Source organism: Oxyura jamaicensis, chromosome Z, assembly GCF_011077185.1.
Source record: "Oxyura jamaicensis isolate SHBP4307 breed ruddy duck chromosome Z, BPBGC_Ojam_1.0, whole genome shotgun sequence".
Taxonomy (NCBI): Eukaryota; Metazoa; Chordata; class Aves; order Anseriformes; family Anatidae; genus Oxyura; species Oxyura jamaicensis.
This window is the reverse complement of record NC_048926.1, coordinates 18335692-18357660: the sequence shown is the minus strand read 5'-3', so window position 1 is coordinate 18357660 and position 21969 is coordinate 18335692. Positions and strand designations below refer to the sequence as shown.

The following is a 21969-nucleotide window of genomic DNA, read 5'->3' as shown; positions in this document are numbered from 1 at the left end:
CCTTCTCAGAAATAGCTGAACAGCTTTAAGTTTCCCTGAAGAATTCAAGCTGGAACAGACAACCAGCACGGAAGGTATTAGCTGGAATTGTGAAAGTTTGACAAAATAGTAATGTAGTGCATACCAAAAAGGTACCTGTGCCTCACAAAATAATGTAGGTATTTTCAGTGCACACAGTTCATTAACATCTTATAAAAACGTATGGCTTTTATGTGACATATGCTTCCATTTTGAATTTTTTTTTGTTGGTTCTTGTCTTGCATGTTTCATCATCACAATTTTACTGCTGATCTCTCTAAGCTGGGTTGTGCAATGCTCCTAAAACAAATGTACTCTGCCATTGGATGATGAAACTGGTGGGGAGTATCTAGAAAATGTGCACAGGTCACAAACAGAGAGAACTGTTTTCTTTGCAAGCATCACACAACAGAAGGGCTACAACACAAACATATCTAATCATTTTCACAGGTTGTTGATTTCTAAATGTAAAGCCTCTAATTTAAAAAGAAACATTACTCACTCACCACTTGCTGATAATTTTAAGTAGCTATATTCCACTGATGGGTTTATTCTACATTTTTCATTGGATACAGCACTTTCACAGAAACCAATACATCAGTGAATTTTTTTTGCAGCTTTCAATTAATCCCCCTAAACTCCCAGTAAATATAACAGACACATATTACTATCAGCACAAAAATTGTAATGCATCAAACACAAATTACAGGAATGGAATAAAACAAATGCGTTTATGTTATGGAGCTCATTTCCTCTCTTCCACATTTATTCATTTAAGAGGTTTTGTTAGATTTCCCTCGAGACCTCCACCGTCCCACACAATATACATTCACCTTCCTGTAGAGTACATTCGGACCTCAGATCGCACCATCCAGTAGTCCGTCAGCATGGGTGGTCAATGTGACACTTGGTTCCAAGTAAAACTAAAATAGTAGATCTCACAGAGTGCAGTAAGCATGAACTGAGTTCTGGCTCCCTACATCTGTTTAACTCCACCTCTCTCTAAGTGAGAATAAAAGCAAGATGCTAATGTGCCAATACCTTTTCAAACTTTGCAACACCTCAGATCCAGGATTGCAGTCAAGCATTTTGGTACATCAGGATTAACAAATTAGCACCCCTATTCTCCCTCTAACCCAACAATTCACAAATGAGAAAGTAAGGTGAAGGCCATGACAGTTTATTTGAGAAAACTGTACCTGTCTGATAATGTTTTATGTACACATATCACAGCTTAATTCCCCCTGGGCATGTACACTTCATTAATACTAACCTCCTAGAATACTCCAACTGGACCAAGATCAATTTCTGATCAGGTCTTAATACCTATATATAGAATTACTTCAATTGTAGCCTGATCTAATTACTGCAAAGTCATTTAACAAAATGCTATCTGGCTTAAGCAAACATAAGCCACGGAACAGCTCAAACCCAGCTCACTGCTGTCTCAGGCAATTAAACAGTATGTGGGAAGTTGGAGCACTGTTGGGAAGAGCTGTTACGGGAAGTGGTGGGTTTTGGATGTAGAACAAGACACCATGAGGCAGATAAAGAGCAAGTCAGCTCTATGACTATGGTCCTTACTTTACAGTCAACATTGCTGTTTGCAGCACTCTTTCAATAGCCTGCAAATGGATTCTTCCCTCACTGATTGTCCTTCTTTTATAAACACTGTTGTTTTTTCTTCCTCGTCACTCTGTATTTCATTTCTTTGGGTATGTATTAGCAGCACTGCTGAATGCGAAGTGGTCAAAATAGCAATCTTCCAAGCATTTTGGGGCAAATCTTATACCCAAAACTACATTCTTACATTTATTCCTCTGAAACAGAGGTGTGGGGTTAAGCTACAGAATCTCAGATGATTGAATAAAAGAACTGTACATTTCTGCTGCATAGGTGAGGAATGATTTGTACTTAAGTGTAACTATTGCTTAACTTCCTTTTCCAGGCTTTAATTTGTTTAAGCTATCTTTGACTAATTTAATTAAAAACAAAAAAGTAAACATTTTGCTTCCTTTGAAGGTTTTGTTATTTTTGTTTAGGAGAAAAAGGCTAGGATAAATAAAAACCCTCTCTCATACTGACCTCTAAGAAGGGAACCAATAGGTTATAAACACAGACTTCAGACTTAATTCAAGGGAAATAAGCCAGAAAACTCCTTAAAAGATAGTGTTTACACACATATAAATGCACCCTGCTTGTCAAAAATATTTATACAAAAATTAAGACAATTGTTAATTCTTGAGTGTTATAAACATAAAAATGCCACCTGTTTTCCAAGTCAGTTCAGCCAAGACTGATTTCAGATCATTTGTATTACTGAACATCCCTGAAAATTTGCAACTGAGTAAACTAATGAATCACAGTGGAGTCTCAACTCAGACAACCAGCAATGTAGATGCAAGTCTGAAGTTAAACTGAATCAGCAACTGAGCAATGAGCAGATCTTTTCCTACTTACAAGAAAAAAAAATGTTCTAGCCACATAGCCTGCATTCATATCCTTTTGATAAACATCACTTTTGTTAGGCTAGTTCTTCAAATTTCCACTCACAGTAATGCTTTATACTAAAAAAACCCTCACTGTAATATTCATTTCAGAAAGGGAATTCAATGGTGTATATTTGTATATGTGCTTAACATCCTAGTACATGTAACAAGTAGTCTCCATTTTCAAGGAAAGTGTGAATAGATTTAATTTCTCCTTTTTGAGCCAACATTTGTCATAAGACAGTACTTGCTGTGCAAACTGGATGGCAGCTGATTTTTTTTTCCAGTTAATATGAGGTTTCATTATCAGTTCCTGTCATAGGCATCAACCCTTCATTCATTCAATCATAAAAATGTGACTTACTAGAAAAGGAAAAATAGAGTCTAAAGGCACAGAATCACATAGCTGCTCTAGTAGGAGTTTGTAAACAGAGAATTGTTTGAATTTAGGAAATCCAAATCTAGGAAAGTAAAAAGGCATCTGAAGCAGGCTTATCTAGCCAACTTCCTTAAAGACCCAAAGGGTTTTGAGGTCTACAAAGTATGCACTAAAATACCGTATTTCAAAAAGCAATAAGGCAAATAGTATACTCATTATTTCAAAAAGTTACAATGGTAGTGTAGGCATACACAGTATAACTTAGTTACAATGTGTGGTACTGTTTCTACTACATAGCCCTATAACTGTTTCCTTCCTACATAATCAGTGATTAAACCGGGATTCCAGGTGAACACAAACCATCCTTGTACCACCATCTACCACCGGCAATAGCTCTTTAACAGCAGCGGTGTTTGCTTCGCTGCTTAAGTCATGTTCAAATTGAGCAAAGTCCACAAATCAATGTTCAGAGATTAAACACTGTCATACTTGTGAAGAGCTTCTTCTAGCTTTTGTGTCACTTTTTGAAAAAAGAGTATTTGCTGTTGCAAGAAATGCTGCATCTGTGATTTAAAGTCCCTCACACGGATTTTGTGGAAATGATTAATTTCTGCTAGGGTTGCAAAAGAAATAATGTTACAGCGTTCTTGAATGCCCTCTGCTTTTTGGAGCTCCATCTTCCCCTCTTCGACATGCCGCTTACTCTCCTTTACTTTGGTAAGGGCTCCTGTGTAAAGAAAAAAACACAAGAGTACAACTGTGAGGAAAATGTAGATTCTACTGCATTTTAACAAGTCATTTAACAACAACAAGGATTTGTATAAGGCTCATTCTGAATGTATTCATATGTGTGTTTATATGAATGAAAAGTTCTTTCAAGTAATAAAATCACAGAACAATGTATCTTGCTAAAAAAAGAAGAAGCAAATTTTAAGACTGTAGCTTGCAAAAATCAGTAAGAGAAAAACATGCCTATTTCATAATCTTAAGAAATCAGATGGTGTCCTTCAGAGAATAACTGATAAATACACTGGAGAAAGGCACTACAAAACAAGTCAGATTTAAGCCTACATAAACACCAGAAAAGTAACATCATTGAGAAACCTCACATCATACACTTTCACAATCTTTGTGAAACATCAAAAGGAGATCCGAATACACAAAACAGTATACCATTCTGCTTCTACACTACAGACACACCAAAATACACTGAGTACTAGAGAATCTAAGAGTTTATTTCAAAGTTGTAGACTCCGGATAGAGATAACACAGTTTTGGAAGAGCCTGAAGAAAAACAAAGCAAAAAGATTGATAGCCTTCCTCCTCCAAACAGCTGATTGAAGCACACACGCCACAAAACCACAACACCACCAAAACAGACTTGTATAGTGACATGGAACACCAAGAAGCACCTTCAACATTTAATTTCATGAGCTCAGCTTCCCATAAAAGCGACTTCTTTGCCTTAGATATCACATACATGTCTTCATAAAATATCCAAGCTGGAAGGGTATCATCGAGTCCAACTCCTGGGTCCCCAAAGGACCACCCAACAAATAACTGATCAGATCATGTGTCTAAGAGCACTGTCCAAATACTTCTTAAACTCTGGCAGGCTTGGTGCTGTGACCACTGCCACCCTGGGAATGTATCTTATTCATATACATAAGAACAGTCAGATCAATGTATCTTTATCTTCTCAAAAAAATGCTAGTGATACAACATTTGTCAGAACTTTTATGATCACACAAGTTTCTTGTTCCTTCAGCTACTTGTAATGTCTCAAATGACTCTCTCCTTTCATATTACGCTTTACATCATACAAGCGACTACAGTTCACAAACAGGACTCCCTTTACGTTGCCTTGAAGAAATGCATTTCTGTACTCCCTACAGCGAGCTTACAGAGGAACCAAGCTAAGAGAGGAGACTCTCTACCTCTGTCTTTAAGGAGGATGACCTCCAATTTGTCCGCTGGAGGACTAATTTCATCTTCTCGTCAGCCTGAATCCCTGTTTGTAGCGAACACTATTCACCAGCAAAAGCAGAGTTCAGCAGCAGTAACACCACCTTCCATCCTTTCCTTGCCTGTTTAGTAAGACATGTTGAACACCCGTCACCCTGGCCTGGTGCAGTTTGTCCCTTGTCTCATCTCTAAGGTCACAGAATCATCGAGGTTGGAAGAGACCTTCAAGATGACCAAGTCCAGCTGTCCATCTGAGCTGCTGATCTCCACCACTAAACCAGATGTCACTTAAATACCTGCAGGGATGGGGTCTCTGCCACTTCCCCGTGCAGCCCGAACCATTCCATACCTAACCATTGTGTCAGTGTGTGCTCTTACTAGAAGCAAGCTAAAATACCAGAGGATTTAGAGGATCCGGGGAAAAAGTTTGTTTCAGTCCCAGTATGTGCTCTCCATCAGGAGCTTCAAAACCTCCTCTCTGGTCTGCAGGAACCATATGGACCATTCCTGCTAGGGCAACAGGGAAGTCATGAGCACGACAAGTTTAGACCGAAGACTGCTTCACCAAAAGCGCAAGTATTTGAGTGATGGTCCCCAGGAGAGTGTGGGGTGGTTGGTGCAGCCGGGCCCATCCACACCTTTCCTCATGCCACAGCCCTCAGGCACGAGGGCTAAAAGCTTGGCACCGGCTGCTACAGCTGATTGGCCTCATCATCCCAAGCCTGGCCCAAAAAAACAGAACTGAAAAAACACAGGCAGTGCTGCAAGCAGCTGGCCGCGCCACAAGGTCTGTGTTTTCCCCTTCAAAGACCAAGTAATCTGGGAGGCAGGATACGACGTAAAGAAACAGTCAATCCTCTCTTTTACAAAAAGGACATTGCTTTCGGGAAACAAAACCTAACTCGGCATTATTTTTTTTTTCTCTGCATTCTGTTTGCATTGCAGGAATCTGTACCGGGGTGTGAAAAAAATACAAAATTTGTGACTTAACTGGGAGCCAGATGGAGCTGGTTAAATAAACGTGACAACTCTTTGGTTGTAATGTGTGGAAATAGCTTTAGATGTTATTTCTAGAATGACCAAACTGGAAGAAAAAATACTGAAATTTTACAGCATCAGCAGATGAATGTATAACTAGATTCTGGAGCATAAATAATCTTCAAACTATTTTACATCAATACAACCATACATTATCAAACACTAAAACCCTTGAGACTATAAATATTATGCATTGTGACATTTTCTTTTTTTCTGGAATGAAAAGAAGTAAAAAAAGATTTATAATTATGGAAAAGAATCCAAGGGGAAAACTTCCAACCATTAACGCTGTTCTTGTAATGCACGTGTTTTCAGGCTGGTACTATAGTGGAATTTCCTTTAAAGTCTAGGCAGACTACAACAAGTCAGCGATGTATAACAAGAGCTTATACATAAAAACAAACTTCTTAGTTTTTTTTCAAGTACCTTAAATGAAGTACTGAATTAACAGCGAAAGAATGAACCTTGAAATAACTTCACAGGGGGAAATATTTAGGTTATTTTAGGACAATCAACAAACCTTCCCCAAGCACAGAATAAAGAAAAACAAAACAACCCGTGTGCTTTATATTAAAAGGTAAGCAATCATTTGTTCTAAAACACCATTTTTAATTTGTTCATCATCTACTGAAGCTCACAAGCCTTAGTTTAGTAAAACTCAGGAAAATAAGTGCTGTTAGCTTGCACAACTTTGCAAGAAGCTTCGCTAACAGCCCCACACTCCCCCATCTCCCATTTTCTGAAAACGTTCTCCCAGCTGCTGCTGTACCCCTCTCCTCTGCCTGCCCGGCACCTCTGTGCCCTCCCTCCTGCTCACACCCTGCGGAGGCTGAGCAAGCCCCCTCTGGCCAGGCACACCTGGAGAAGCACCCGCAGCTGGATGCAGCTCCCTCCACCTGGACTGCTCTACTCCATTCCCCTGGCTCCTGGATTCAGAGATCCAAACATCAAGCATTGCTTTGGACAATCCAAAAAAGCAATGAGTATATGAAAACAAACAAGCAGAACAACTGAGCAGCAATCACAGAATTCTGGCAGCCCTAGAAAAGGATAGCACACATTTTAGGGAGGAGGAGAAGGCACAGAAAGAGGCACCTCCCAGTGCGTATTAGCTCAAAGAAATCTCCTGCTGAATATGTCTGGGATAAGAATCTGCAAATGCACTGTTTCACGAGGGATGGAACACATTTAATATATATATATATGTATATATATATATTTTCTGTTTAGCTCCATTTCTGAAGATTCCCTTATGACTTGCCCATGCATTTAAAGCTTCTGGTCTGATGAAAAGCCATTCTGTTAGGATAGCAGGTTCCAGTGGTCAGGGATAGCTTTCAATCAACAAAGAACGCCTGGGTCACAGACACTGCAAAAAGCTGTGCTACATCTATTTCTGTTCTTAAAGGTGGGGAAAAGCAGATGTGAATGCTATTTTTCATCACCCAAAGCCTGATGTTAAACAGACGGGTGCTCGATGACTGCTGTTAAGGGCTTTTAGAAACTCACAGTTTTCAGTACTTGTTTTGAAGTCTGAGATTAGACAACACTAGGTTACATGAACACATTTAATAAGGGACGTTTATAGTAATACTAGCAGCCAAGAAGATATGGACAACATAAAATTCCTGCTAAAAGCAAATACTTGCAAGCTGTGAAACATGTTGTATGAACAGCAACTTAAATAAGTGCTGAGGAGTTACCAGGAAAAAAATGAAGTGTATTGAGTCAGGAAGCTCCCATGCAACCATGAGGTTACAATGAGGCAGAAAGAATCAAATATATTCAGGAAAGTAAAACCAAAAAAAAAAAAAAGTCTTGAACCTGAGAGCACTCAAGTTTGGGTCAAGCAATATATTTTCCTATCACCTGCAGTTTTATTATGCTCAGAAATGCTTTGAGCATGTGTGAACAGTGAACCAAGGGTGGGTTTGAGCCTATATGTGAGTTTATACTCACTTCCCCTCACCCTGTAAGAATGGGTACACAGATGTAAAAGTGGATCACATCATGCAGATGCATGTGTCTCCAAGCTCCTGTTCATGCAAGGAGAATAGACTGCAACTGACTGCACGCCATCGGCCTGCCAGCAGCCAGCCCTGCCCGGGTTCTTGGTGCTGGGGGTGCACGACACCAGCCCACGCTGCAGCCTGCAATGTGACCAGAAAGCAGAAGTCTCGGGGCTCGGCTCATGAAGACCAACTTCCCACTGCCCACCTCCTCCTCAAAGTAGCACCTGGACATCAGCTCTGGAGTTCTGCATGCAGTAGTCAGGAGCAAAACCTCAGCTGTGTCTGAAGTTATGAATCCAAATGAAGACAAAGCTAGAGAAAGGGAAATCTTTGGGGCAGCAGACCCCCTTTGCTCTGCTTTTATACAGTGCTTGGTACAGCAGACATCTGCCCCATGGCTGGGCTTGCTTGATTCTTAAAAAATACAAGCAGTCCTTCAAAACTGTATTCCTCTTTTCTGAAGAAGATCTAAGAAATTGCTGTAACAGCAATGACTTAACCTCATACAGCAATATTGCATATGGGCTTGCAATGTACAATTAAATGCAAGGCATGTCAGCTCAATGCCACTAACATGTGGCTCTTGTGGTAGCAGCAAGGATTGGTGGGGGTCAGAGGGTCTGCAGTTCACTGTTGCTCTCAGGAAGGTGTATCATCCACAAAGTCACCTATATATCACTGCCTGCTGTATTTCAGCACAAAATACTGAACTGAAAAACTCACCTATCATGTACAAGTTTTAGATAGCTTTTTAGGTCCTGTATTTGTAATGCCTGTATGACTACAGATACTCAGATATGTACTTCACTTTCGTGATGATTAATGCTAAACTGCAGCAAATAGCTTTCTTCCACTAGTAGTGAGATAACTGACACATATGTAAACTGTTATGAAAAAAAAAAAAAAAAAAAAAAAAAAAAAGTTATTCTTGTGGCTGTCCTTGGTACACTGAGCAGAAAGCTACTTTTCTGGAACAGGTCCTTAATGTGGGAGGGAGGCGTTAGCCTTGTGCCCGCCCCGCTCTGCTCTGCTCTGCCCCTGGCGTGATGACAGCTGCTGGTGCCGCAGGTGAGAAGTGGTGGTGGCTCCAAGGGACAGGAACACGGCACGTGGCCACCAGCCACCGCAGACGTAATTCTGTACCCACTCTGCTCCAAAGCAATACCCAAAAAGACAATAGCCATAAAGATGGCAGAGTGGTAAAGATGCGGGGAGGGCGATTGTTCTGGCTTTTGTATCAGTGCTAAGCATGGCAAAAACAAAGAGCACCAGATTCCTGAATGCCTCCTTTGAGAAGTCCCCTGGCCAATAAGCTTTGGTACGCCAGCCTCCCCGAAGAATTTGTGTCAAAGTACAAAGGTTCCTCTGAAAAACGGTTCCCTCATGAGGGAAGAAAGCTAGTCAGAAAACATTGTGTTCTTTACAGAAACTCGGAAGTTTAACAAAGAAAACTGTTCAGCAGTTTCATCTGATAAATCTTGTGAAAATGATATGACCTGCGTGATACATACATACATACAAACAATCTATTTTGCCTTCCTACCGTCTGGAAACTAAAAAATCAGATTTGGAGCATCACTTACTGGAAAGAAAAACAGCTTGTGTTTCCATGCCATTCAGCTGCCCTTCACATTAAATTGCCTAACAGTAGGCATCGACGATGTCTCCTTTAAAGTATGCTGCTGGATACTGAAGGGAGTACTTTGAACGCAAACAACTCCCTTTGCTTTACTTCTACTATGAGACACCACTTCTAAAAAGAAGTGAGGAAACAATACATACCACATAGCTTTTAGCAGCTTTCATAAAAGGATGCAAAAGCATAAAAAATAACTAGAAATGGTATTACACTTTTCTTACCACAGACCTGACGGTGTTTATTCATTGTATTTATTTGTTATTTAATTACAGCTCTTTCCCTGACGATTTGAAAAGGCACACCCCAGGCAGCCCACGTGCACGTAGCCACAGTTTTGATTTACTCCGTGGAAGACAGAGCCGTCTCCGTAACCCAGCTGCCTGCTGCCAAGAGAAGCCATCTACGTGGCCGTCCCGCTCACACCGCAGCTAGCAGAGATGTTGTTACAGGATGACTCAGATGACTAACCCAATTAAACACAGCTCTGGGCCTGGAGGGCTTGGCTTTACCGATGGCTTAGCAATTCGATCCAGCTCAGCCCACGGCTACGCAATGCGCTCCAACACAAGGGAAGGATCAGAAGCACCGCGCATTACACCTAACGTGAAATCCTGCTCTGAAGCAAACCCCTACACTTCCCCTCTCTCAATTCAAAGAGAAAGGACCAAGCTGTGTGTAGTAGAACAGAGATTTTACTACGCTGATGGATTATTTGCTTAAGAATGCTGTGAGCACAGATTAACAAAAGAAGCCTACATTACGTTAAGATTCTGCAAATTCTTTACATTTTCTGGCTGAGATTTAGAAGGGAGAGCAGCATAATGGGAATTTGCCTCAAATTAAAAACAGAAGGCTTCTACAGTAGAGACTTAACTGTGTTAAAGAATGTCACAGGGAAAATGTAGCATTACTGAAACTAATGTAGGAATGGCTCACTACTTTGAAATCTAACCTTAGTGTTTTAAACATAACAAAGCAAGACATCTTCAACATCAAAGCCTAAAGGATGAAGTCACTTGTATTTTCTAAAAGTGCCAACACAGTTTTCAACACCAAGCTTACTAATTCAATGATGAGTTTTCTTGATGGTGCAAAACTATTTTAAGAAAGTTCTACTTTTCATAATGAAAGTGAGTTAAAAATGCAAAAATAAAATTACAATTATTTTAGTATTACAGGTTTATGTGTAAGTATGGGAACATGGCTATAATGTTTTTAGAATATGCATCCCAACAACAAAAAAAAAACTTGGATTTTTCATTATTTTTTGCTCATCACTCAAAAAATATCAAAATAAAATAGCACTATCTGATAAATCTAGGCTCACAAATTAGAGGTCTCTGCTAACATCCAGGTTAACGTTGACTGACTGTGGCATTATTAGACAGAATTATTTGTTCTTCCAGCTACCACATTACAAAGCTCATCAAAAGCTGTCACTCAGAGATAAAATAGAGTTCAAAATAAAGTCACTTTCTAATTTACACAATGCAGAGATCATGCAAAAATAAAAGTCTTTGCCAGAGATTTCAGAAACTTGACAAATTCCGATCTTATCTGGTGGTTTTAAACATAGACATTGATTTAATTCCTATATAATTGATTATGGTGATAGAATGCAGTGTCAAATGCCACTCAATTTTCAAGAATTAGTACTGATAATGGATACGTCTGTTTTTTGTTTTTGCTTTTTTAATAACGCCATATTTATGCTCTAATTAAATCATTGTAGATCACTGTGTGCACAACAGCAAGTTGGTGTATACACACATAAGAAGAGTATACACGGCCCATTTTTTTTATCCAGAGAAACAAGGGCTGTAATCATACCTAGGCATGTTCAGAATCTCCAAAATGTTTATGCTACTGAAAAATACTTCCATTATCACATTGGCAATGCACACTTCAGCTCTAGAGTCCTCCAGATAAATCCAGTGGCTCCAGCAAGAACATTTCACTGAGCCAAGCTACAGCACAATGCTATACAAGCTACAAGTCACACTTTGCCCTTAAAACAGTTGACAACAGGAGGTGTGAGCAAGGTGGCAAAATAAATGAAAGAAACACTAGGGAACAGCAGGTCTGCCACAACTACCACTCTGCATAGCCCCATTAAAAAAAGGAAACCCATACTGCTATGTTACCAAAGGCAAAAATTATGCAAAATCAGTCAAAAGGTGGTTGTTTTTTTTGTCTCCTAAATGCTGAATGTAGCAATTTTAAAAGAAATATATTTTAGATGTATACAGACAATGTTTTCTGCAAATGAACAAGCTTATTGTAGCCACTGCAGCATGTGTTTACAAGTATTTCTACTGACTCTGTATGTACCTATGGTGATGTCTGAAAGAAAGCCCATAATACCAGTGAGTTAATTTTAAAATCCAGCTGAACTGTGTACGCTGCTTTCCATTATCACAAACATAGCATTGTGCATCACAGCCCAAGAGGCAAACACTCAGTAACACCGGTTTTGCCCAATTCTAAGACAGCCTGTATTTTTCAGCACTCCTACCTACAGGTTAAGGAGATTTGACAGTACTTCAGCCAATTCTACAGACTGGTCTACAGAAAGGAGTGACCCCACAGATCAGGCTGGTTGTTAGAAATGCAGTATGTCTGCCCTTCAAAAAGCAGTTCATGCTGAACAATTTCAGGGTGGACAATTGAAAATAACTGAAAATAAGTGACTGCAACTGGCAGGAGTGCCAAGATAAAACTTACAGTGATTTTAAATACATCTTACGAGCTTACATTTAAGAGTGGCACCTAGCAGGCTTTCAAAATAAATGTTTGTTTTTCCAAAAATTTAAGATGCGTTTTACAATTTAATCATCATAGTTTCTGAACATGGGATTCTCCCCTTCAGCATGTTCAGAACAGGTACTTTTCTGCCAGAACAATGCCACTAAATCTTAACAGCTTTTATAATTGCCCTGTTCATAACACCTAATTCAAGAAAACAACCTCAATCAGAAATGATCTTGTGCATGCATGAGAAATTAATTTTCAGTACAATAGGTTAGCAGCATGAGCAGAAATGTCTCCTCTACAGAAGATAAGTGTAAGTTATTATCAAAATGGATGTAGGCGTCATAATACTAAGTGGCAATCTCTAAATTTTCTTGAGATTTACGGGATGTCGGTGTACAAAAGAATACAGGCTACACAGCATAGCAATATCCATATGTCAAGAAAAGCCAGTATAAATGCAGCTTTCACTTACTCTCATAACCCTGCTTTACTGGGGCCCTATGCAAGTCCTGCGTTTGGATGCTGGTCTCCATAAAGGCTGAAGGGATGCAAAAGGTGAGCACAGTTTATGGTATTTGACTGTTCACCATCATCTGCATAGTTCCACGACTGTCCTAGGATCAGCAAATATAACATGCAGAGCCACTTTACATGAGTTCCTATGAAAAGAGCTGAGATCCAAATTAAGTGCAGATCCTGCTCCACTTTTTGCCTAGTGCACCTTAAATGCTCTCTCTTAGAAACCTGAATGCTGCAGCATCTCTGTGAGGACAGAACGGAGATTCCTTGTTGCAGTGTAAAAAGCCAAAGTAAACCAACACTAATGTAACTGATTGAAATATAAAAGCAGAGCTTTACGATAGCATAGTTTAATGCTATATACACATCATATATAAAAATGCTACACCAGATATTACTGTATTATATGTTAATTAAAATTGTAAATAAATACGTTATATTAAATACATATTCTAATGTATAGAAAGTATTACAGAATTACGGAGGCAGAAGAGAATTGTCTGCCTTTTCGGAGAATGGAATCTACTCCTTTGAGTACCTTGACTTACCTAAACTCCAAGCAATTTGAAAATGTGGTGTTATCATGAAATGTGGTAAAATTGATTTTTCTTCAGTATATTGTCACTTGGCTGGAACAGCTATCCATGCCTATGATTTGAAATGGTAACTCTGAAAAAACTAGACTAGTAAGTTGTTTTTTACTGCAGGGAGAAAATGCAGTGTAAACTCCCAGTAACAGCATTAACCTGCCTTCACATTGCTCTGAAAGAATCACATGCAGGCATTAAAAGGGTGGTTCAGTTCATCACTATTATAGAAGTTATTTATATGTGATGCATGCCTACCCAAAGCATAGGCTGAACAGCCCAAGACAAGGCCTAAGCATAGTCAAGACCTGAGCAGACTTTTAATGTACAGATATATACATAGTTACTGATTGTATGAAACACCAACTCAAAAGTTTTAAATGCATTTTTTACTTTTAATTTTTTGTTGTTTTTTTTTTTCAAATCCTTGTGGCCTTCATAAAAGTTATAAACAAGACTGCAGAAAGTGTTTGCTATTTGCTCAAATCTGTTGATAAAGCTAATATCTTGGGGGCTCAGCCAAATGTGATTTCATTTCTTTAATTAAAATTTGAATTTCTGTGCTATTTGAATCAGGCTAGTCAAAATAAGTAAGGTACCAGCTGGATGAGTTTATACAGTCTGCACATATTAACTTGGCATTTTAACTGTTCAAACAAAGTCTAACAATGAAGTCATGGAAAAGATGTTGGAAAGGCTGAAACGTGTCCTTGTTTCAAAGGTGACTTGCAAAAACAGAAAATTCAGCCAGCTTGTTTGGTTTTGATAATGTGCTTACAAAGACTTGGAAGAGCTCTAGGAGTTGCTTTCTGTTTTCGGTCTACCAATTCTGGTCATCCCTGTTTTGACAGAAGTCCTTCTAGCATGACCTGCATTTCCCTAGCCGTAAGAGGACAACGAACCCTTTCTCAGCATATAGATTCTTCAGGAACTTCAACCTGAAAAGCTATTGCATAGTCTTTGGAATAAAACTGCTTCCTCCTTCTACAGAGTAACTTTTGCTTCTTTAATATCTGCACTCTTGTCTTGTAGTCTTGTGGCTTTTTTTCCCTTTTTAAAATTAGTTGGAAACTGAAGTGCTGAGATAGTAAAAGACCAGCTCCTGTTCTTACCCCTGCCATCAGAGTGGTTCCAAAGAGCGTGGATCAACATGGTGATATGCACTTTATATATATAAATATGTATATATATCCTGCTACCCTCTTCTCTCTGCTGTCCATGAGGTCTTCCCAGTAGACAGAGCCTTAATGCTTGCAGTACGCAAGAACACGAGCTGGGAGTACACTGCCTGTGGTCAACAATGCAAGTGTGGGCTCTGGTCAAAACTCTCCAGCCTGCCGGTAGTAAATGGCTGGTGGACACAGGCTTGCTGGTGTGCAGCAGTGCATGCAGACCTTCCAACAGGTGGAACAGCGATCTTCTTCCTCTGCTACCAGCTGCCTGCTGAAAAACTATCATTGGGATTTTACCACCTACGAAACGTCTTGCCCTCGTCAAATATGTGTGATATCAAGCTAAGAGATTCCAAAAGGTACCAGGGAAGAGAAACATCACACCCGCATGAATCTTGCTCACTTAGAAACATAAGGTAAGAAGAGACTAGGGAGTGGGAGGAAAAAGAAAAGAAAAGAACAATCTATGCAAGATCCATGCATCTTTTTGGCAGATAAGGCACAGATGTTATTTTTTTTTCTTTCTTTCTGTTTAATCCTCTTCAAGTAAGGGCATTGCTCAATTTTAGTCTTGCTTATTGTTGTCCTCTGTGTGATTTACACAGACCATGGAAGCTGTAATTTTATACTGTTGCTAAAAGTGAGGATTCCTTCATGGTTTAGCCATCTAGAAGTCTGTTTCCCTCGGGCTTCTTTCAAACACTAGCAGGTTCAAACTGGGTGATTCAGGAGCAAGTAGACAAATACTACATCACTTCTGTAACAGCAGTGTGGACGCTGAGAGGGGTGACAACAGTCATCCTCCTAGGGATATCCATCCTTGTTCACCAAAGTCCTTAAATAGATGGAAGGTGGGTACCCATCTCTTTTTTTATCATTACAGAAGTCATCTGGCAAGGATTACAAGAGAATACAAGTCTGTGCAATGAACTTAAGAGGCTAGAAAGCAAGTGAGGGAGAAGGGCACTGATTTTACACTGTGTTATAAAATCTTAGGTGTGAATTCTGACCAGTTTCATTCGTTCAAGGACACACAGAGACTTCTTCCTTCTCCCCTCCCTGCAAGAACTGCTGAAAATGTTATAGAGACCTCCAGATTTCTGTCTGGGTTTTTTCCATGCTTGAAATTCCAATGCATTACTATCTAGAATGTTTTTTCACCTACAATTTTGTTATTCTAAAAGCACACCCAGTGCATTTTTATAGCCAATGTCTACAATGACGTTTGCTCCAGATAAATAAGGACATTTGCCTCATTTTATTTTTCACAAACTTATCAAGAAGTAAATGGGTACGGTTACTCAGATTTTTTAAAATAATTCTTTTAGATCTTGGTGTGCTGAGGAAATGAATTGCTGCCTACATCTCAGAAAACATTTAGAAAACACTTTCTTAAGTCTGTTTTGCAAAAATCGTACCAGAAGTTAACAACATCATGGTAAAATAAAGCAACAGATTTGGAAAGCAGAGATGAAACATCAAGTTAGCCAGTGTTTCTTCCTCTTTCAGAAAACAAGAGGGCAATTATAGTAATTCCTCAAGGAAGACTTCAAAAACAGAAAGAAAGAAAAAAAAAAAACTAACTTCTGTACTCTCACTAAGCAAGTATCAAGATGAGACAGCCAGACAAGCATGAACTACAGCACCAGCATACACTCACACACTATCTCAAATTCTCACATGTGCACAAACTTCCCAAACCTGAACTTGCATGGGCCTGCAACAAACATTTAGGCTGAAGATTATGGAAGTCAGAAGATTTCATCACTTGAGTGAAGCTCTAGCAATTAGTATGTAGGAATTACTTTGCCAAAAATGCCTAGGGAATTTCCACAGCTAGACCTTAAAAAGCACAGAAATGAAGATGTGGGTGTGCTTTTCTTCTCAAGCTTAAAGCAACTGAATCTAGCATTTGTTGAAAGGTACATCAGTTCTGCAAAAAGAAAATGACAAGTGAAGGTGCCGTTTTGGTTTTAAGCCTCATGAACTAAACATTCCTCTTCTACAAATGTTTTGCCAGAGGCTAAAGAAAACTAAGCACAAGCGTAGCTGTCTAACACACTTGGATCCTCTATTCCAAAACACACAGGTATGCACAGGAAAACTGTAATGTAAGCATGTTAGACGTGCTTCCCTGTGAGGGGATGAGGGCTAGATTTGTAAAAGTATTTGGTTGTTGAGAGGCTCAGAGACACTACTCTGCTATCATCTACCCCTACAAATGTCTGTTTTCCCCTAAGTGCTCAGTTTTATTTTGAAAATGTCTAAAAGAGCACCCGTTTGTAAGGAAACCATGTCCTGGGATTGAAATGCTCTGTCGCCAGTCTCAGTGGGACTCTCACGCCAAGCACTTCCAGATGGAAAGGTGGGATTTCCAGCTCAGTGTGCTCTTCATTGTAGGGTTTATTTCAATGAACCTTCAGACCTGGAAGGGCGCACACACAAAACCAAGTAAAGTTTCTCACAAAGCACTGCCAAGCTGGTCCTCAACCGGACTGTGGGAAAAAAAGCAGTTTGAACCCCTTCTCTGTCTCTTTTGGAAAAGGAACATGAAGTCCTCCTTCCCTCACAGAAAATTCCTTAAACACTGGGTGCTCAATATCAAGGAGGCAGAGAGGAATCTTTAAACGTCCTATTGAAGTTATTGCCGTTCCACCACATACTTGTACTATTCCCATGGCTTTCCATCTTTATCTAAGTGACCAAAATGACAATCACTCTCTGCACACTGCAGATCACATACGATGCCCTCAACATGGGAGGCAGAAAGACCAGGATCCCTGAGCAGCAACAAGCACAATGTTTAACACATTTCCTCTCTGATACACAGAAAAAGCAACAGCGGGCTTATGTGTTTTTGGTTCATAATTCCAGACAAATAGATAAAGGCCAAATGGAAGAAAATTCTTGCCTCTAGTTCAGATTCCTTGGCCTTCTTTTTGCACAAAAAAAAAAATTAAAAAAAATTGCAGAAATTATTGAAAAACCTCAGACATGCAGACTTCTCAGTCCACTGCACAAAACATGCTTCCAATCACATTAAGCGGCTGTTCATCTATCTGCAGTAGATCAAACCCTTAACAAGACAAGGCAGTCTAAGGTTCTACCAACAGACGTATGCTTGGGGCAAAGCTGCCTTTATATTTTAGGTCCTTCTCAGGTCTAGAGGGATACAGAGATGGAGTCTAGAAACGGCTTCACTTTTTACCCCAAGCAGACAATCCATTTGCACTATGTAGAGAAAAATGGAGGAAGCATAACTTCAGAGTTCATCTTTTTAAAGCCAAGCCCATGTTCCCAATGTATCAAAAGACTGCTGTTTCTGCCACCTCCAAAGGCACATTTGGGTTATTTTACTGCACAAAGTTGTACACTAGAAAATAAAACACTGAAAGAAAGACACGTCGACTCTGTTTTCAGATGATCTATTATCACCAACAGATTTTTGTTTGGTCTGCACTGACAATAATAATCCTCACATACTGGCAACTATCCCAGACTGCAAATTTAAAAGATCTTATGTTGTAAGAACACCAAACAGTTCGTGTTTTCATCTGAAGTTTACAATTTGGAATTGAAAAGTTATACCCTGTTAGAAATAACTGTTAAGAGCAAAAGAACAGCCATAAAATAGAGAAAAAAAAAAAAAAAAAGTCAGTTTTCTTCTAGTTTGTCTCTATGCAACAAATGCATAACCCAGCCCTAACCCTGTTCCTGTGATGAATATGGCACTCCGGAGGCCAAACTCCCAAACCCATGCCATTTTCTGATTGCAAATATGCACCAGGGATAATACGTTGTTAGCTCAGAGGTGCTGGAGTGTTAGCATGTGAAGGCAGGCTGGCTATACTTTTCTCCAACCAGCTCCAGCACAGTCTTCTGGCACCAACTCAGCTCTAGGTATGTCATCATACTTCTGCACTGCTATGGTGGAAGCTCGCTTAGATGAATTTTTCCCAGTTCAAGAAGGTAAGCCTTCTTGTAAGTGCAAATTCAAACACAACTGAAAGAGAAATAGAGATGTGCAAGCTAAAGGAAATATGGGTTGAATCAAGCACATATCTTACTATTCCCAATCCTCTCCTCAAAGTAAACTGTATAATATATCTTAAAGTTTTAAGACTATATTTAAACAGTGTATATCACCTGCTGTTTTACTGCACCCAATAAAAAAATCTTTCCCCTTCCCAAGCATGAGATGCTGCCAAGGTCACGCTTCTCTCCAAATCTAAAATACTTGAGAGATGTTATCAGAACACAATGCCACACCAGCTAGCAGAGCAAATTCTCAAAGGTCAGTCTGTATTATTCAGTTCTCTCTTCAAAATAATATCAGGATTATTTAAGTTTCCACCCACAATTTTCAAGATTCGAGAGGAGAATGAAAATCTGAACTTCATGAAACTACTTGAAATGAAACTCTTGCTTTCTTAAATGAGTTGTGTACTTTATACCGACTCTGCCTCCTCAGATTTTCCTAGCAGTGGTGTGCACCTCTAAAAAGCCTGCCTTTTTTGATCTGTTGTAAAAACTCTTACAACCATTTCATCAAAAATCTCAAGATTTCAAGGCCTTGACAAAGGCAGATAAGGGCATGAAAGACTGAATCACTGTGGGTCACAGTTAAGGCTCTGCCTCTCTGGATACACACCACGACTTAGAAATCTTGAAAATAATTTCCAGTGAAGAAGTTCTCACATTTTGTTGTACAACTGTTACACACACAAATTTCTGTACAGCGTAGGTGTTGTTTTCATAGGTCTCTTTACTTCTAATCTTTGAGTTGAAAGCCATAGGTCAGCAATATAACACGAAAAAGGATGAATGATGGGCTATTCTTCTCACAACAGTGATGAACGCATGAATAGCATTAACTTCACAGCAGGGAAATCATCTACACATATTCAATGCTACAAAACCATATTTATCTGAATGAGTGTCCCTAGTTATACAGCAGATGATTCTTTCTTTTTCTGAGTTTCTTTCCCCCTAATGGATCACAAAGTGCCACACCAACAGCAATGCGAACCTCAGAAGCATGTTCCAGGTAGAAAGACGCCGAAAGGGTACCACATGAGCAACATCTCTTCAAGATAATAATGGCAATGGATGAAAAACCCCATCTAGGTACACTACGGCAGACCACTGTCCTCACAAAGGTGCAAAGGGAGTTTAATGTACAGCCAAACTGACAAACGCCAATGACTGTAAACTTCTCATCTGAACGTCCACCACTGCAAAACGCATGTAACACTTCCAACAATAAGGTCAGCTGGAGTATCTGCATCTTCAGATTACTTATCTATTACCTGCTACATCAGAGATTTAAGATACCTGATATACGTCAAAGAGTAATAGATGTTTTCATACCAGTTGATCTCCGGGGGTTGTAAACAAGCTCATTAATGTTTTATGTATCAGCCGCACAGGTAGATGTGGTTTCTTTCAGAGGCACACAGTCACACTGAGTAACCTCTGACGAACAGAAATCCCAACAAAGTCTAGACCTTTGGCACAGAATGAAAGCTGTCACTGATGTGTTTTGTGTATTTTTAGCAACAGACTACCTGAGTAAACACTGAAAGGTTTAGCCCAAGGCCAACAAGCCATACACGGAGAAAGTTTAGCTCCTGCTTCCTACCTCTGTCTGCATGGCACCGATACATTAAACTATAATTTCAGAAAATAAGTAATGGTGTTACCTTTCTGGACGTGAATGATGTCCGGAAAGTTGGCCAAATGCCCCTGATACAGCGCTAACAAATCCATCACAGGATCTAGGTCCTGTCGGGGCTGATCTGCAAAGAGGTCCCCGATGGCATCGTAGGCTTCCGCAGTGAAGGCTATGGCTTGGTTGAGGCCAGCCGAAAAGGCCTGCTGGTCCAGCTCAAACGCCTGGCTGAGGCACTTGAAGGAGTGCCCCACCTTCTGGTATTCCTTCTTGAAGCCAGTGACTTGTTTGCGGGCAAACTCGTTGGCGGTGTGATTGAGCTGCAGGGCGCTCTCGTCCATCTTCTTCGTGAAGGCTTTGAAGCCATCCACCTGGCTTTCCACCTCCTGCAAGTCCAGGCCGGCCCCAGGGCCAGTGGGGACACTGATGGTCAGGAAGAAGTTGGCACCCACCATCTCGTCTTTCTCAGCCTTGCGCTTGCCCTGCTTCCAGGCCTTCTCATCTGTGCTGGGACAGGTGAGGAAGTGTTGGAAGGCATCGCACTGTGCCAGCACGGGGTGGCTGCACATGTGGTCCATCCACCAGGCCAAGCCTTTGCGACGTTTGGAGATGAAGTCCTCCTCGAAGCGGCCAGTGGCCTGCTTCTCGGGCAAGTGGGGCACGGAGATGACGGGGAACTTCTCGGCCAGGCGCCCGTAGAGCCAGTCGAAGTGCTTGTAGCGGCGGTGCACCTGCTGCCCGGTGTGGCTGGGCACCAGCTTGTAGGCGATGTAGCTCTTCATGCCCTTGAACTTGGTCTGCTTGGTGGGGTCCTCGATGGAGCACTGGAAGGGGTAGGGGTTCTCCTGCCACTCGGGGCCGCGCGGGCCCAGCACCACGCACAGCTTGTCCCCGTCCTTCACGAAGCCCGACGCCTCGCCCAGCACGAAGGCCTCCCCGCCGGACTTGACGAAGGTGGAGAACCGGTTGAGGTTGCGGCTCACCGTGGCCGAGCTCTTGGCTCCTCCACCCGCTGGGTGCGGGTGTCCGGCTACGTGCCCCCCACCTCCGCCACCACCGCGGGATCCCAGGGACAGCTCGGACCGCGTGGACAGCCGGTAGCGCCCCGCCGCCCCGCCACCCCCTGCCGCCTCGTAGTCGGGGTAGGAGCTTCCCAGCGCTCCCGGCTCGTCCGCCACCGTCGAGCTGTCGTCCCAGTCGTCGTCCCAGTCGTCGTCGCTGCCCTGGCTGGGCTGGTAGGGACCGCCGTAGGGCGCCATAGGGAAGGGGTACCCGGTGGCGGGCGGCACCGGGAAGGGCTCGGGGGGCTGCTGCGCCGCCGGGGGCTGCTGCTGCTGCTGCTGCTGCTGCTGCTGCTGCTGCTGCTGCTGCTGCTGCGCCGCCGGCTTGAAGGCGGCGGGCGGCGGCAGCGGCTCGAAGCCGGCGGCGGGGACGTTGGCGTAGCGGGCGGGCGGCGGCGGCTCGGCGGCGGGGGCGCGGATCACCTGCACGTAGGAGGCCGGGAAGAGGCCGCGATCGCCGCGGCTGTTGACGCCCTCCAGCCAGCCCTCGATGTCCTGCTCGCTGCACAGGCTCAGCACCTCGTGCTCCCGCAGCGAGATCTCGCCGGGGTTCTCCGACCTGAAGTCGTACAGCGCCCGGGCCCGCAGCGCCATGGCCGCGGCGCGCTGCTGGCGGTGCGGGCGCTGCTGCGGTGCGGAGCGGAGCCGCGGAGCCCCGGCGCGGC

The 21969-nt window shown here is 41.7% G+C and overlaps 1 protein-coding gene across 1 annotated transcript; it reads right to left on the bottom strand.

Moving 5' to 3' along the window:
- Window positions 1-531: 531 nt before the first annotated feature.
- On the bottom strand, window positions 532-21947 carry SNX18 (sorting nexin 18). The gene is made up of 3 exons (XM_035309814.1): window positions 21931-21947; window positions 20275-21899; window positions 532-3613 (listed from the first exon to the last, which is right to left on the bottom strand). Exons 2-3 carry the CDS (start codon window positions 21896-21898, stop codon window positions 3360-3362), a joined length of 1878 nt encoding a protein of 625 aa, XP_035165705.1. The 5' UTR covers window position 21899; window positions 21931-21947; the 3' UTR covers window positions 532-3359.
- Window positions 21948-21969: the final 22 nt, after the last annotated feature.